General features: G+C 45.3%; 1 protein-coding gene across 2 annotated transcripts in view; it reads right to left on the bottom strand.

Annotated features, from left to right (window-relative positions):
- Nucleotides 1-693: 693 nt before the first annotated feature.
- The window catches only part of NDRG3 (NDRG family member 3), a 113,116-nt gene continuing 96,767 nt past the window's right edge, over nucleotides 694-17,042 (bottom strand). Inside the window, exons 15-17 of one of the 2 annotated variants that reach the window (XM_073562909.1) lie at nucleotides 5,247-5,298; nucleotides 4,717-4,755; nucleotides 694-3,449 (exon numbers count right to left, since the gene is read on the bottom strand). In XM_073562909.1, the coding sequence (XP_073419010.1) occupies nucleotides 3,268-3,449; nucleotides 4,717-4,755; nucleotides 5,247-5,298 (273 nt within the window). In that variant the 3' untranslated portion in view covers nucleotides 694-3,267. The remainder of the gene's footprint in view (nucleotides 3,450-4,716; nucleotides 4,756-5,246; nucleotides 5,299-17,042) is intronic. The other variant, XM_073562910.1, reaches the window with a different exon arrangement.

Below are 17,042 nucleotides of genomic sequence, written 5' to 3'. Positions count from 1 at the left end.
CCCCTCGCTACCTGGGTCGGTCAGCCGGCCTGGGCATTTATGACGACTCCATGACGGACGATCTGTTGAGAGTCCTGTCCTCTAGGAACAGGAAACCAACTGATGCGTGGGAGAGGTGCCACCCTTTTTGTATCTGTAGGTTTCCTGTTCCTAAAGGGCGGATCCCCTCTCTCAGGTGGTGCTGTCATGGACGACCGAATAAAATGCCCTTCTGTTGATGCATATGGCAGATAATTGTCAGCTGTGTGCATCAGAGGGGCATTTGAAGTGTTGCTTCATTGACCTGTTAGCAGTAAGCAAAAAAGACAGCTCGGCTATGATTTCACACTACTTACTTTAAACCCCATAGTAGCAGCTCAGCAGATTGTTGGAGAACAATTGATGAGGACAAAAAGGAGCATACCACTTAATGAATCAAGTGCATCTAAATCACTGGCAAATCACCAAAGTGTGCCTTGCCAGAATTGTTACATCAGGACATTTCTACTCTAACTTGTGATAAATTGTCAGTCAGGCATTGGCTCTGACTTTGGCAGAGTTGGTTAGTACTCGTGTGAAAATGCAGAGTTGCAACACTTTTGCACAACCAAGTGTTTTCTGCCAGAAGTGTGGCAAAACACTGATGATTTGTGAATAACCCTTTAAACTTCTGCAGGACAGTGCAATTTTCGTTATTAGTAAGAACAGAGTACATTAGAATGACAATGCTTTTATTTAAACAGCAGAAAACTATTATAATGGTTATACTTGAGTCTACATTCTTGTTCAACTACAGGAAAATATATAATATAGGCTTGCTAATAAGATAGAAAGTAGTAAATCCCTTTACATTTTATCGGTCTATTACTACTGCTGGCTAAAAAGGTGACTAGGCACAAAACAGTCATGTCCATCTGTAACCCACAAGGGGCGCTCAAGAGGTGCTAAGGAGGGAGCACAGCTCTAGGATACAAAGAAAAACATATGACATCGAAGACTACATTCTACAGTAGTGGACCTGGTGAGAGGTGTATGAAAAAGCAGTAGCTGTGGCTTGAGAAACCCAGTACTGGCAGCATTTCACCAATTTTTGGTATCTGAACAATTGACTCTTCATTTCCACTATACACGTGTATAGCTCCCACTGGACCCGAAGACCAATTTAGCCAATACAATTTCTTCATTATACATTTAAGGCCAACCAATATCCACATATTGCTTTCTAAATCAGTGCAGTTTCTAATGACCAGCCATGGTACGACAGTGTCAATATAGATCTCGCACAGCAGCTCTGGGCAAAGGGTGCAGTATGGAGACCCTGATCTCTGATGAATAACCATTTCAGGGCTTTAAGACCAGAGTTGGAGCACATTGAAAGTGGGAGAAGGTCAGACTACACTTTGCCCATGGAGTTCTGGCATATTCTAATAAATAGATTTGTACCAGGACTGATCATTTTATACTATTTCCACTTTAAATGAAAAGAAAGGACATGATGTCTTTTACTTTTTCCTAATTACCAGTCTTTCCATTAACAGCGCATGGGACCAACATCATAATGGCCCAATGTTGGATAGGTCATCAATATCAGATCAAATGGCACCTCCACTGATCAGCTGATATAGTCTACATCCAGCAGCAGCAGATGCCTAAAGTGAAAACTACAACAGTGTACATTGCTTTGTAGCCGCTGATCACTACTGCTGTGGATCTCTCCACTTGAATGGGAGAGACAACATACAGTATTTGGAAGTAGCCACAGAACAAAATACAGTGATTTACTCCATACACGGCCTACATCAGGCCAGAGTGGTGATCAGAGGTGATAGTCCTCATGTTGAGGACTAGTGATGAGGGAACGTGCTCAGATAAGGTGTTATCAGAGCATGCTCTCATGCGAACAAAGTCTCTTCAGGGAGCTTGAAAAATATGTTTTGTGTCCATGCAAGTCTCACAGCTGTTCAACAGTTGCAACACATGCAGGGATTGCCTGTTAGTCAATCCCTGCATGTGTTGTGGCTGTGAAAAAGACATACAGGCATTCAAACATTTTTTGAGCGTGCCAAAGAAACTCCGTTAGTGTTATCAGGGCACGCTCTGATAACACTTAGGCCCTGGTTCAAAAGGGGAATTTAATAAGTTAAGTAAATCCTACATTCTAATTAAAATAAGACAACACTAAAGTCAACATTACTTGTTAATGGGCTGAGTTATTAAAACTCAAAAGGCAATGTCAGCACAAAAGTGACCATTTAAACCAAGCACAAGTGCTCTTTATACATTTAGTGTGGCCAAACAAGTTTTGTACACCTTCTCCTCTACTAGTTCTCCATCCACCTCTGGCTCCTGTAAAGCTGGAACTGCCATATGTAAAGGATGGTAGCTGTAGACTTGAACACAATTAGAGTAGAAGGTGCAATACATTTTTTGGCTGCCACAGGGAGCAGCACCTTGCACCTGCACTTTGTTTGAACAGACTTTGTGCTGGCAGACCTCCTTCAGGTGCTGAGCTACACTACCAAAACATTGGATCAGAGTGGTGCGGTTCTGAAAGGCGAGTTTTTGTTTTTTTTTGTTTTTTTAACTTCACACAAAGTAATGGAAAGGATCCATAGCTGCCTTCTGCATTATAATACGACATCCATAAATTGTTGAATGGAGTGAAGTGACAAAGGAAGAAAAAAAAAAAAAATTAAAAAAAAAAAACCACACAAACCAAAAACAAAAACCAGCTATAACAATGGGTAAACGCCAACGGTTCCTAGTGTTCTACATTTCAGAATGGGAAGTTCCCTTTGTCTCTGGTAAAGGCTCAGATTTGCTTCTACAAGATATCGGCAGTGTGTTCTAAATCATATAGCTGTATGACGAAAGTTCTACATCAAGTGCAATAACGTTCATTACTCCACAGGAAATCTAGAGACCACCAATACATTTTTCTCCTGCAAGGGAAAAAACCTCTCACGTTAACACTGGGTGTAAAGACTGGGAGGGGAAAAAAAAAAAAAAAAAGTGAACCCATGTCAGCAAGAAACAAACACGTGAGATTCAGTGCATGTCACAGAACAGTCCAACCACAAGAAAACTCCAGGAATGATACAAAGGAAAGGATTACTGCAGTTAGAAAGAAAATATATCAAATACTAATCTGAGAAAGATACAGAATAGTTCATGCACATTATACAAGTCGATGGTGTCATGGGAAGAAATGGGAAGGACATTTCCGGGGTCACTCAGGTTGCAGGTCTGCACGGGTCCATAGTACAGCCGACAGGCGGAGGACACAATCTAGCAAGATAGCTCTATTGTATGCGGAGCCTCTTCGATGTCTTGTGTCGTTGCAGAGCCTGGTGTGGCATCTACTGTGGCATTGCTGGTCTTGGAGCGGCTTCGGGGCACCTCAGTTGAGCCACTGCTGGAGGCAGACTGGGTACGAGCACGTGCAAGCCTGGTCATACTGCAAGTTGCCACTGGAAAGAAACAGATACACATTAATAGAATCACCAAGGCAGAATGGCTACAACTCAGCCATCAGATACTTTGTTGAATGAAGCAATAAACAGGACAGACTGGATGTTGAGGGTTACCATACATTCAATGCCTAAGCAACACCACCATTTACTGTCAGAGCGGCCATGTTAAAGGGATCCCAATTTTTGTATAAATTTACATTGTGTGCCCAACCTCCTCCAATGTCAGATCTTGGGGCAGTGGCTGCAGCCAGTGCGACACTGGAACCATACATGTGCTCCTCAATAGAGTGGAGTAAATTTATTCTGGTTCCTTCCCACAGTCACAGCACATGCATGGAGAGCCCAAACAGGCTGTCCATGCATGTGCTGTGAAAGTGACAGCCACGACACATGCAGCTGTGGCACCGATCAGCTGGCGCGCTCCATGTATCTGGGTTCCCTCTGCAGCTTATTCAGTTAGTGCTATAGCTTGCCGAAAAAGAGGGAACCTGAACAAAGTCGCTCAACTCTACTCCTCAACATCTGCTGTGAAGGGGTCACATTGTGACCAAACACCCTAGTAGTAGTTTTTTGTTTTTTTTTTTTTAAAACAGATGGCACACCTGTTAACACATTGTTCGTGGCATGGATAGTTTCGCTCCACTGAGGCATCTTGAGAAATATTGTAATCCCACACAGCCTGTAGACAGGTGAGGGGCTGTTTTCACTCTTGAACCACCATTGGATTATACAAAATTAGGGAAAAGCCTTTATCCTTATTAGGGTATGTGCACACGCTGCGGAATGCTCTGCGGATTTTGTAAAATCCGCAGGTAAATCTGCAGGTCAAAAGACCTGCGGTTTTACCTGCGGTTTTTCATCTCCACAAGGGAGGCGATGGCAAACCGCAGCGGAATCCACAGAAAGAATTGACATGTCAATTCTTTCCGCAGTTTTAAAACCGCAGCAAATCTGCTCGGAAAATTCAGCAGCGTCTGCACAGCAGTTTTTTTTTTTTTCCCATAGCTTAGAATGCTACTGTACACCGCACCAAAAACTGCTGCGGATCCGCAGCGGCAAAATCCGCTGCGGATCCGCAGCGTGTGCACACACCCTTAGACTCAGATAAAAACTCAGGCATGCATCATGCACAAACATGCCAACAAGCCACTGTACTGTGCAGTTACACAATACATCACATTTACATCCACCAGCAATGCACAAGTCACAGTCTACTGACAGCAGCAGCCAAGATGTACTGAACACCTGGCTGCACTACAGATACCTGATTCACTGCTCAAGTGACTGAGCTGAACGTATGGAACTGCAGGGACATACAACAGGAGAAAAGGGCACACAACAAACCGTTAGGAGAACAAGAAATGGACTTCATCCAGGCTACATATTCAGACATTAAAAGGGCAGTTTTCCACTGCACATTCTATCAATTCTTCAATATTGAATATCTGCTTGATGTTCTTTACTAGGATTTGTCATAGTTTGCAATATCCAGCAGGTGACAAACGCTTCTATTCAGGTGGATCATAGAGGGCTAACAGAACATTTCTGAGGACTCATTTAGATATGCATTTCCCATCCCTGTGTGACAATCACACATGGACCAGTTGTAGCCAGCGCACTTTTTTTTCCCCACAGTTCAGTGTCTTTTTTTCCTTAAGAACCCCAACTTATCAACCAAGCTTCCATAGATGAATGACCACCAGCGGATGCTGTGTCCATAATACCAAACACAATTACAATACTCCTGCAGTTGTGCAGACTTAATTAGTGGGAGATAAAAATAGTGTTACTTACTGTATCCCAGTCCTTGTATAAAATATTTCAAGGCCTCTGCAAGTTTTCCAGGCTAAAATAAAAAAAAAAAAAAAAAAAAGTTAGTCTCACCAGATATACTGTTATAGTAATCCAACTGCAGAAAGACTCATGTAGCGTTGAATAGTCCTAAATTAAAGGACTAAACATTTTAGGAATATGCTTATTAATTGGTTTAAATTAGGCTAGTTTCACACTAGCGTTTCTGGGCGCAGCGCAGGGCCGCCGCTAAGCCCCACCCCCTCCGGTCAGCTCCTCCTCTGATCGCATGACACTGCATGCAATCAGTGAAATCTATATTTAGCGTTGGGTACGCTGGTACACTTGCCAGAACTTGCGCCCTTTAGGTGCTGCGCCAAGCGCACAAAAACGGGACTGCATTTGAAGTGACTTTGGTGGGCCTATATGGCGGAAGATACCCAAAAGTGACACCATTCTAAAACCTGCACTTGTTGTGCAATTTCTCTTGAGTGCGCAAATACCCTTTAAGTGGAGGAAAACTATTAGGCTGGCATCACACTAGAGAAATATGGACGAGTGAGGAGTAAAAATCACGCATTGCACACAGACCAATGAGTCTCTATGGGGCAGCTCCCATCAGCCGTATATTTTATCTTCCAAAAGGTAGGGGAAAAAACAAGGGGAACTGCTACCTTGGATCTAATCCTTATAAAAACAGGGAGGAAATGGTTGAGGAGGTAAAAGTGGCTGGGACCCTAGGAGGTAGCGACCATGCTATTTTAGAATTTTGGATAACTAGAGGAGGAAGACCTGTGAAGACTCAGACGTCAAGGTTCGATTTCAGAAAGGCAGATTTTAAAGGGATTCAGAAAGAGAATTGGAGAGATCCAATGGCTGGATATTCTTAAAGACAAAAATGTCCAGGAAGGATGGGAAATCTTGAAAAATGAAGTTCTCAAAGCACAATTGTTAACAATTCCAAAAAGAGGGAAGAATAGGAAGCATTTAAGGAAGCCAGGATGGATGAACACAGAACTTAGGCTAGTTTCACACTAGCGCTTTTGAGCGCAGCTACGGCCGCCACTAAGCCCCGCCCCCTGCCGCGCCTCCGCCGGTAGCTCCGCATACCGGCACATGACGCTGCATGCGTCCCCTATCTTTATCACTGGGGGCGCAGGCCGTGCGCAGTATGCGTTTGGTGGCGCATGCGTCCTTGACGGTGCGCAGACCTGCGCCAAACGCAACCTGCTGCAGTTTGGTTGCACCGGCGCACCGTCAAAAAGGCGCATGCGCCGCCAAACGCATACTGCGCATGGCCTGCGCCCCCCAGTGATAAAGATAGGGGACGCATGCAGCATCATGCGCCGGTAGGCGGAGCTACCGGCGGAGGCGCGGCAGGGGGCGGGGCTTAGCGGCGGCCATGCGCAGGCCATCGCTGGGCTCAAAAGCGCTAGTGTGAAACTAGCCTAAAGCACATGCTAAAAAGGAAGAAAAAAAAAAAATGTTTATCAAATGGAAAGAGGGTGGCATATCTAAAGAATATAATGCTGTCTGCAGAACCTGCAGGGCAAAAATCAGATTATCTAAATCTGACAATGAATTGAGGCTTGCAAGAGATGTCAAAGGCAATAAAGGATTTTGGGGATATGTCAAAAGTAAAAGAAAAGTCAAAGATGCTATAGGATTTTTACAGGATGAAAAGGATGAAATGGTAAGACAGGATGTAGAGAAGGCCGAACTTTTAAATTCCTATTTTGCATCCGTTTTCTCTCAGAAAGGAAATGTAACATCAACTGTTATTCACTGTCCTATTAAGGGAATAGAAGAATCCAGGATATCTATAAACAGAAAGATAGTGAGGAAACACTTAGCTAACCTAAATGAATTCAAGTCTCCAGGTCCAGATGAATTACACCCCAGAGTACTGAAGGAGATAGCAGAAGAAATTTTTGAACCCCTCTCCATAATCTTTGAAAATTCTTGGAGAACAGGAGAAGTGCCAGAAGACTGGAGAAGAGCAAATGTTGTTCCCATCTTCAAAAAGGGGAAGAAGGTGGACCCAGGCAACTATAGGCCGGTGAGTGACTTCTATACCAAGAAAGATCTTTGAACAAATTATTAAACATGTATGTCAGTACCTGGATAAGAATGAAGTGATTAAACAGTCAGCATGGGTTTGTAACTAATAAGTCATGTCAGACTAACTTAATTTCCTTCTATGATGGAATCACTGATTGGGTGATCAAGGAAATGCTGTAGATATAGTATATCTTGACTTCAGCAAAGCATTTGACAAAGTATCTCATACAATCTTAATTGAAAAAATGACTAAGTATGGAATGGACAAGGCAACTGTTAGGTGGATTCATAATTGGCTTAGTGATCGGACCCAAAGAGTGGTCGTAAATGGCTGCACATCCAGTTGGAAGAATGTCTCAAGTGGGGTACCACAGCGCTCTGTCCTGGGCCCTGTATTGTTCAACATCTTTATCAATGATTTAGATGAAGGAATTGAGGGTAAACTGATTAAATTTGCTGATGACACAAAGCTAGGAGGGATAGCCAATACGAGAGAGAGAGAGAGAGAGAGAGAGAGAGAGAGAGAGAGAGAGAGAGAGAGAGAGAGAGAGAGAGAGAGAGAGAAATTCAAAAAGATATAAATAAACTGGAGAAGTGGGCAGCAACTAACAGAATGTTTAACAGGGAAAAATGCAAAGTACTACATCTGGGCAATAAGAATGAAAAAAAAAAAGCATATACAGAATGGGAGGAATAGGGCTAAGCAACAGCACATGTGAAAAAGACTTGGGTATACTAATAGATCAGAGACTGAATATGAGTCAGTGTGATGCAGCAGCAAAAAAGGCAAATGCAATTCTAGGATGTATTAACAGAAGCATACAGTCTAGATCACGTGAAGTCATCATTTCCCTCTACGCCTCTTTGGTCAGACCTCATCTGGAATATTGTGTCCAGTTTTGGGCACCACATTTAAAAAAAAAAACAAAAAAAAAAAACACACAACAAACTGGAGCAAGTTCAGAAAAGAGCAACCAGAATGGTGACCGGTCTGCAAACCCTGTCTTATGAGGAAAGGTTGCAGGATTTGGGATTGTTTAGTTTGCAAAAGAGAAGACTGAGAGGAGACTTAATAGCGGTCTACAAATATCTAAAGGGCTGTCACATTGTAGAAGGATCAACTTTATTCTCATTTGCACAAGGAATGACTAGAAGCAATGGGATGAAACTGAATGGGAGGAGACAGATTAGATATTAGAAAAAAACTTTTTGACAGAGTGATCAATGACAAGCTGCCACGAGAAGTGGTGAGTTCTCCTTCAATGGAAGTCTTCAAGCAGAGGCTGGACAGACATCTGACTGATGATTTAGCGAATCCTGCTTTGAGCAGGGGGTTGGACCAGATGGCCCAGGAGGTCCCTTCCAACTCTACGATTCTATGATTTATCGCACATTTTACGGTCTGTGCCAATCACAGCATGCTGCGATTGTCAGCGTACTGCGGCCGAAATACGCCAATGCAAGTCTATGGGTGCGCAAAAAAAACCCATTACACGCGGACCACGTGTGACTTGCGAGAAATACACACCAGGTGTCCTTTAGAAAAGCTGGCAATTCAGTGCGCGATACAGTAAAATCACACTAACAGGTTTAATAAAGAAACGAAAGAATAGATATATACAGATAGAATCTTTGAGTTCTACATAGCATAATAGCCACAAAATCAATTGCCGGCTTCTGTAAAATCATTCCCCAGCCTGACATGAAGTGACACATGGTTTACATACCATAAACCATTCCATTTCGTGTTTTTTTTTATATGTCCCTGACTAATAATTAAATTAGGGTTTGTGTGTAAAATTTGAGACGTCTAGGTGTTAAAGGGGTTAATTCGCTGGATAAAATGCGTGGGCTCCCGCGGGGGGGGGGAAAAAAAAAAAAAAAAAAACCGCAAACAGAGAGGTAAAGCAGGTGAATGAGGGCAGATTTTAAATAGCCTTGAGTGAGACCATTGTTTTTGCCCCCCTCCCCCGGCTACAAAAATCTGCCCCCAGACACCCCAGAAAAGGAGCATCTATAAGATGCGCCTTTTCTGGCACTTATCCTCTCTATTCCCATTGCCCTGTAGCGGTGGCTAATCGGTTAATGTCATCTTGCAATTGGAAGGTGACATTAAGCCGATTAATAATCGAGAGTCAGACACTTATCCATTAACCTAGACTAAACGGTTAAAAAACCACCATGGTTACTTACCGGTAGCCGGTTTTTCCGGAACCCATGACAGCACCACATGAGAGAGGGATCCGCCCCGCCAGGACAGGAACCTACTGAGACATAAGGGGCGGCACCTCTCCCCCGCTTCAGTTGGGTTACAGAGCATTGAGAGGACTTCCCGGTTAGTTACATGTTTATCCAACACCACAACACTCAAAACACCCTACTAATTGTGCACACCATACAGTGAAAAAGGGGGGGAATGTACGGGTGCTGTCATGGGTTCCGGAAAAACCGGCTACCGGTAAGTAACCATGGTGGTTTTCCCTTCACCCATGACAGCACCACATGAGAGATTTTTGGAGACTTCGAAACACCTTAGGGAGGGACCACCGCTTGCAGCACCCTTCTACCAAAGGTTAAGTCAGCAGAGGAGGATAGATTTAATCTATAGTGCTTAAAGAAGGTTGAAGGTGAGGCCCAGGTAGCGGCCTTACAAATTTGTTCGATTGATACCTCTGCCTTTTCAGCCCAGGAGGTCGCCACGGCTCTGGTGGAATGAGCCTTGATGCCGTCAGGAATCGGGATACCACTAGCTGAATAGGCTACACTAATGGCTTCCCTGATCCATCTAGCAATAGTCCCTTTTGAAACCCCATAGCCTTTCCTGGCACCCTGAAAAGCTACGAATAGGGACTGTGACCTCCTCCACTGGCTAGTGGCAGATATATATTCTACAAGAGCTCTTTTAACATCCAGACTATGGAATTTTTCCTCCCCCAGATTTTTTGGATTTTCGCAAAAGGATGGAAGAACAATTTCCTGACCCCGATGGAAATCTGACACTACCTTGGGCAGATAACTGGGGTCTGTTCTTAACACTACCCTATCCTGAAAGACTTGCGTATAAGGAGGATTTACTGAGAGAGCCTGTAAGTCGCTTATCCTGCGGGCTGATGTGAGGGCTACTAACAGGATCGTTTTTAGGGTCAAAAACTTTAGGGGTAGCTGATGTAATGGCTCATACGGTTCTTTTGTAAGGGCTTCTAACACCAGGTTTAAATCCCAGGGGGCTATTCTAGGTATTGGAATAGGTCTAGCTCTATGGCAGGATTTAATAAATCTGGCTATCCACCTATCTGATGCCAGTTTGCAATTGTAGAGCGCCCCTAGTGCCGACACCTGAACCTTAAGTGTGTTTACTGCTAACCCCATCTGCAACCCAGATTGTAAGAACTCTAGGATGTCACTAATCGGAGGTTCTTTCCCTAACGGCTTACCCAAGAACTGTAGGAACTTATCCCATGTTCTGCCGTAGATGTTAGTAGTCACCGGTTTCCTGCTTTTTTGCAGAGTGGCCACCAGCCCAGGGGAGAACCCCCTATCTATTAAAAGCGACCTTTCAAATTCCACGCCGTCAGATGGAATCCTTTGACCTGAGCGTGTAATATTGGACCCTGAACTAGTAGGTCCGGGATTTCTGGCAGAACCCAAGGATCGGAGAGGGACATCTTCCGTAGCAGAGCGAACCAGGGCCTTTTTGGCCAAAATGGAGCTATTAGAATCACCCTGGCTTGATCGTTTCTGATTTTTCTTACCACAGTCGGGATCAGAGCTACTGGGGGGAACGCGTAAGCCAGTCTGAAGTTCCACTGGATGTGCAATGAGTCCACTGCCCATGGGTTTTCCCTTGGGTTTAGAGAGCAGAACCTTTCTGTTTGCCTGTTGTGCTTGTTTGCAAAGAGGTCTATCACCGGTTCCCCCCAAAGCTGAATTAACTTTTGAAAAATGGATCGGTTTAGTGCCCATTCTCCTTGCCTCAGGGTATTGCGACTCAGGAAATCTGCCTCTATGTTTTCTGCCCCTTTTATGTGTAGGGCTGTCACGGAGTGTAGGTGATCCTCTGCCCTGCTCAGAATGTTTGTTGCTGCTTCCATTAAGGAGTGTGATCTTGTCCCTCCTTGGTGGTTGATGTATGCCACTGCTACCTTGTTGTCTGACATGATGCGTACATCTTGACCCTGGAGTAGCGGAATGAAGTGGTTTAGGGCCTTGCCCACTGCCCACAGTTCTCTCAGGTTGGAGGATGCCTTCCTTTCTTGAGGTGTCCAGGAACCCTGACCTATGAGGCCCCTTAGGTGTGCCCCCCACCCCGAGGAGCTTGCATCTGTTAAAATTATATCTGTCGCCTGTCTGTCCCATGGTATTCCTAAGGTCAGATTTGTCTCGTTCAACCACCAGTTGAGAGAGTCTCTGGTTTTTAAGGAAAGCTCCAGCTTTCCTTCCAAACGCCCTCTTAGCGATCTTTGTGCTCTTAGTATCTCCCTCTGGAGTTGCCGGGTGTGAAACTGAGCCCACCTGACCGCCGGAATACAGGATGTTAGGGTACCTAGCAGGGACATTGCTTTTCTTAATGTCATACATGGTTGGTTTCGGCCCGCCAAGGCCAGATTTTGCACCTTCTCTATCTTGGACTCTGGGAGCAGACACTCTTGCCTTTCTGAGTCCAGTATAAATCCTAGGAAGGTCTGTTTCTTTAGGGGTTGTAATTTTGATTTTTTGAAATTGACTATCCACCCTAACTCTTGCAAGGTGTTGATCACCTGAGTCAGCTGTGCTGTACAGTGGTCCTCTGAACTGCCCACTATAAGAAAATCGTCCAGGTATGGTATTATGACCGTATCGTGAATCCGGAGAAAGGCTGTCACTTCCGCTATGACCTTGGTGAAGACCCTCGGGGCTATGGATATGCCAAACGGAAGAGCCCTGAACTGAAAGTGCCTTAGTGTGCCCTGAATATAAAGCGCTACCCTCAGGTATTTCTGGTAATCTGGATGGATAGGGATGTGGTAATACGCATCCTTTAAATCGACTACGGCCATGAAGCAATCTTGATGTAGCAGCTTCACTGCCGTAGTTACTGATTCCATCTTGAAGGTCGGGTTCTTTATCCATAGATTGAGGCGTCTGAGATTTATGATTGTCCTGAATGACTGATCCGGTTTTTTTATTAGGAAAAGGGGCGAATAAAACCCCTTTCCTTCCTGTAAGCGTGGCACCTCGGACAGTACCCGCTTGTCTATCAGGCTCAGGATTTCTGTTTCTAAGGCCAGTTGTTCTTCGGTCATCTTCCTGATAGGTGTGATGACAACCACGGATTTTGGCTGACGAATAAAGGGGATTTTCAGGCCTTCTTTTAGGATGCTCAGAATCCAGGTGTTGGAGGAGATCTTTTCCCAGGCCTGGAAAAAGAGTGCCAATCTCGCTCCTACTGGAATACTGGCGTCACTGTGGTGACTTTTTGGAGGTGGAGGTGCCTCCACCAAACATAAACCCTGATTCTTTCTTCTTTTTATCCTCCCATCTTCTCCTGTCAGCGGGAGGACGTCCTCTATTGAATCTTCCCCTCCGAAAGGGCTGTCTCCTCTGATCCATAGGGAATCTGGGGAAGCCTTTTTTCTTATCGCCTGCTTTCTCCAGAATATCGTCCAAGTTTTTGCCGAACAGGAATCGGCCATCGCAGGGGAGAGAGCACAATTTGGCCTTGGACTGAAGGTCACCCGGACAGCCTTTAAGCCATAACGCGCGTCTAGCAGCATTTGATAGTGACGCTGCTCTGGCTGTTAATCGCATAGAGTCCGCCGAGGTATCTGCCAGAAAAGCCGCTGCCCCGTGCAAGAGATACATGTCTGATAAGATCTTCTCTCTTGGGACCCTTGACGCCAGCTTCTCTTCTAACTGCTGCAGCCAGATCATGAGGGAGCGTGCCGTGCAGGTGCCCGCTATCGCCGGCTTAAGACCTCCTGCTGTTGCTTCCCATGCGTGCCTCAAATATGAGTCCGCTTTTTTGTCTAGCGGGTCTCTAAGAACCCCTGCGTCTTCCAAGGGCAGGGCCGACCTTTTGGAAGACCTGGACACCGCTGCATCTATTTTTGGGACTTTGTCCCATATTTCCGTATCCTTGTATTCAAAGGGGTATCGCCTCTTAGAAGCGGATGGAAGGGCCCCCGATTTTTCAGGCTTTTTCCACTCCTTCTCAATAAGCGCCTGGATTTTCGCGTTTACTGGAAAGGTTCATTTTTTCCTCTCCTGAAGCCCCCCAAACATGACGTCCTCTAGGGTTTTGGCCGCCCTTTCTTCCTGTAGGCCCATTGTGGTTCTAATGGCCTTTAGGAGGGCATCTGTATCTTCTACAGGGAAACATGGCTTACCCCCTGTGTCACTATCTGAGGAGTCTGAGGAGGATGATTTTTCCGCCTGAGATGATACTGATGCGGAATCTGAGGGGGAACTAGGGAAATCCTTCCTGCTTTTTTTCCCTTTTTTCAATAAGGACTTAATTGAGCCTTCCATTTCTGACCTGAGGGCAGATATTAGATTGGCTGCGAAACTAGGCGCTTCCTCCGCCATAGTTCGCTGAATGCACGAAGCACAGAGATCTTTTTGCCAGTCTCTTGCTAGGGGAGATTTACATATAGCACAATCCCTATTGTTCTTCTTGCTTCCTGCTTTTCTGGGCCTTTCCGGATTTGGAGGCTGCGTCGGAGCACCTGACCCGCGCTCTTTGGACCTTGAGGAGTGCCCCGACCTGCGGCTGGGGCGACTGCTGCTTGAATGGCTTCCATGCTTTCTGCCAGAGGGCTGTGAGGGAGGCAGGGACGCTGAACGTTCCTGCTCGGACTCCATCTTGCACCGCCGATCTACCGCTGTCTTCCCCTTTTAATTTGCATGCCTCCGCCTGGTGAGCGTCTTCCTCCCCTCCCCCCTGCGACCGCCGGCCCAGCGCTTCAGAAAGCCGGCCGGCGTCGCACCCGGCGCCATTACACCGTCGCCTTCTGCTGACGTCAGCCGGCGCACCCAGCATTCCAAGCGCCGCTGACGTCAGCGGCCGGAAGACGCCAGCGTCTCTCCCCTGCCACGGGGATCGAGATGCGGCGTGCGCGAGGGGAGGGCGGCGCGGTGGGGGCTTCCCGGAGCCACCAGGATCCCATCCACGCCCGCACGAACCCGGAGCCCCAGGGACCCCGGGGACTGCGCTTCCAGGACCCGACGGCCGGCGCTACAGGTAAGCTACCTGTTCTTCCCGCGCCGGGACGGGCCTGGGTCTTCTTTCTCTTCGCCCATGACAGGCACCGCCACAGTGGGATTCCTTCCAGGACAGGAACCCAACTGAAGCGGGGGAGAGGTGCCGCCCCTTATGTCTCAGTAGGTTCCTGTCCTGGCGGGGCGGATCCCTCTCTCATGTGGTGCTGTCATGGGTGAAGGGAAAACAGACATTGATTAAAAATTATAATGCAAACAATCAGTGGTGCTCAAGTATATATACAGACTCCAGCAGCATATGTAAAATACACACCTGCTATAATTAAGTAGATTGATAAAAAGGATGATCCTTAGTGGAAACCAGATAGTTCAATTTTGCTGTTTAACCCTTTAGGAATGAGAGTGTCAAGCATAAAAATCCAGCGTGATTCGGCACGGGACATGAGTTTTATAGGATCTCCTTTACGTGCCTGTTTATGAACGAGTTCTAAACCCATAACCGTTATGTTTGACACGGATCCTTCATGATGTTTTGCAAGATGGCTTGATAGAGGATGGCCCATGAATTTCTTTTTTTATATTTCAGATATGTTCACTAATTCTTGTTTTTAAATGGCCGTTTAGTGCGCCTTATATAAGTTTTTTTGCAAGGACATTTTATCATATAAATGACACTCTGTGGCACAAGTAATACAGTCCTCAATAGCATATTTCTTATTGCCTTCTACCACAATTGTTTGGCAGTTTGACTGCAAATAAAAGGTTTTTTCCTTGTAGAAATTGTTGTATTTGCCGTCAAAAACTAGGTGTCTATTTCATTAAAATAATTTTTAATTGTCTGTCTGTTAAACGTTTAATAGTCTAGGATTAATAATGGATAAGAGCCTCCATTATTAATCAGCCTAATGTCACCTTCCAATTGCAAGATGACATTAACCCTTTAGCCACTGCTACAGGGCAATGGGAATAGAGAGGCATTTTATAGATGCGCCTATTCTGGGGGCAGGTTTTTGTAGCCGGGGGGGGGGGGGGGGGGGGGGTCACAAAAGCAATGGTCTCTCTCAAGGCTATTAAAATCTGCCCTCATTCACCTGCTCTTCCTCTGGTTGAGATTTTGCCGCAGGAGCTCACACATTTTTTTCCCAACTAATTAACCCCTTAAACACCTAGACATCCCAAATTTTACACACAAACCCAATTTGATTAGTCAGGGACATAAAAAAAAAAATTACATGAAATCCTGTCATAGGGCTCCATTATATGTCCATTTTGCAAGCTTGCGAGAAAATCTCGCCATACGGATTACAAATGGATGCTTACATGCGCAAAATACGCGACCACACCTTGATTACGGATGACATACGGCTCACTATTTAGGGGACATTTCTCAACATTACACATGTAAAATACGGACCGTATTTCTCATCGGTTAGTTTGACTCCGGCCTTATTTCAGGAGACAGCAGGGCTTGGAAGGAAAGGAGCGTAGTTTGACTTTTTGACCACAAAAATGGCTGGAGTAAAGAGCAGGTGTCATTGTCTTGTTTGGAGAGTCCCTGATGTGGGGGGGCAGGTTTCCACTGTCTAGGCACAAGTGACACCATTTTGAAAATTAGCCCCCTCAAGGGATGTTTAGAAATTTATCAAGGAGGTGTGGTGACCACCTTAAATCCCCAGATTCTTCACAGGTTTATAATGCAGAGCTGTGAAAATGAAAAATTTTCCCACAAAAAAAAAAAAAAAAAGTTGGTTTGACAGTCTCATTTTCACACAGTTTGTTCAATTTCTCCTGAGTACACCGATCAACCATATATGGTTGAAGACTACTTTTTGAGGCACAGTGCAAAGCTCAGATGGGAAGAAGCTTCATATTTGAGTTTATATTTTGAAGGAGTGGTTTGAGGCTGCCATGTCACATTGGTAGAGCCCCTGAACTGTCAGAACCTCCCCCATGTGATGTAATTTTACAGACTACAACTCTCAATGAATTCATCTAGGGTTGCAGTGAGCATGTTGACACATGTGCCTCACAGAAATTTATACCATTGGGTGGTGAATTACATTTTTACTGCTAAAATGTTGGACTTGAGGGGCCTATACATTGGAAACTCTCCAAAAGTGATGCCATTTTAAAAACTGCAAGTCTTAAATACTTAAACTTGTTGTAAAATTTAACCCTTCAGTTATTACAGGAAAATTGAAGAAAAAAAACAAAAAAACAAAAACACACCAAGGTTACTTACCAGTAGCCGGTTTTTCTGGAGCCCATGATGGCACACGAGAGAGGGGATCCGCCCAGCCAGGACAGGAATCCTACTGAAGATAAAAGGGGGTGGTACCTCTCCCTTGCTTCAGTTGGTTTACAGAGCATGAGGCGCCCCCGGGTTAGTACACATGGTAAAACTATCACCACATTATATCTAACTAAAAAACGCACCCCAACTATAGTGCACACCAAACACCAAAGGAGTGATGTGGGGGGGGGGGGGGGGGGGAGAAACATACAGGTGCCGTCATGGGCTCTGGAAAAACCGGCTACCGG

Source organism: Dendrobates tinctorius, unplaced genomic scaffold (assembly GCF_039654945.1).
Source record: "Dendrobates tinctorius isolate UK_male_01 unplaced genomic scaffold, ASM3965494v1 ptg000370l, whole genome shotgun sequence".
Classification (NCBI taxonomy): Eukaryota; Metazoa; Chordata; class Amphibia; order Anura; family Dendrobatidae; genus Dendrobates; species Dendrobates tinctorius.
The sequence above is the reverse complement of the archived record's forward strand: the minus strand, read 5'-3'. Positions and strand labels throughout refer to the sequence as shown.